The sequence below is a fragment of the Penaeus monodon genome, chromosome 28 (genome assembly GCF_015228065.2).
Source record: "Penaeus monodon isolate SGIC_2016 chromosome 28, NSTDA_Pmon_1, whole genome shotgun sequence".
In the NCBI taxonomy this organism is placed as follows: Eukaryota; Metazoa; Arthropoda; class Malacostraca; order Decapoda; family Penaeidae; genus Penaeus; species Penaeus monodon.
The window spans coordinates 12,603,987-12,604,321 of NC_051413.1; the positions used below are offsets into that span (position 1 = coordinate 12,603,987).

The 335-nt window shown below is 64.5% G+C and overlaps 1 protein-coding gene across 1 annotated transcript in view; it reads right to left on the reverse strand.

Moving 5' to 3' along the window:
- Positions 1–34: 34 nt before the first annotated feature.
- Positions 35–335, reverse strand: part of LOC119591040 (kiSS-1 receptor-like) — a gene marked incomplete at its 5' end in the record, with an annotated part of 60,331 nt that continues 60,030 nt past the window's right edge. Inside the window, one exon of the mRNA XM_037939768.1 lies at positions 35–247. Within this exon, the coding sequence (XP_037795696.1) occupies positions 35–247 (213 nt within the window). The remainder of the gene's footprint in view (positions 248–335) is intronic.

A 335-nucleotide genomic window follows, 5' to 3' on the forward strand; every position in this document is an offset into this window, starting at 1 on the left:
GTCCCTGGAGGCCGAGGGTCCGCCTCGTCCGCACTTACATCTGGCCCTTGCCCGTGATGGAGCGGCGCTGCACGACCATGCGCAAGATGGTCCTGCAGATGGCGGCGTAGGCGGCGGCCATGACGCAGGCGGGCACCAGCAGCACCAGCACCAGCATGTAGGTCTCGTAGCCGCGCCACAGGAGGGGGGCGTCGAAGTCGCGGACGCACCAGAAGGCCCTCACGCGCAGGCCCACCGGCAGGTGCACCTGGGGGAGGGGAGGGGGCGGGTAGTTTACATGTGGAGGACTATATTAGAAGGTACCCTTACATACAGGCATACAGTAGTATACAGTT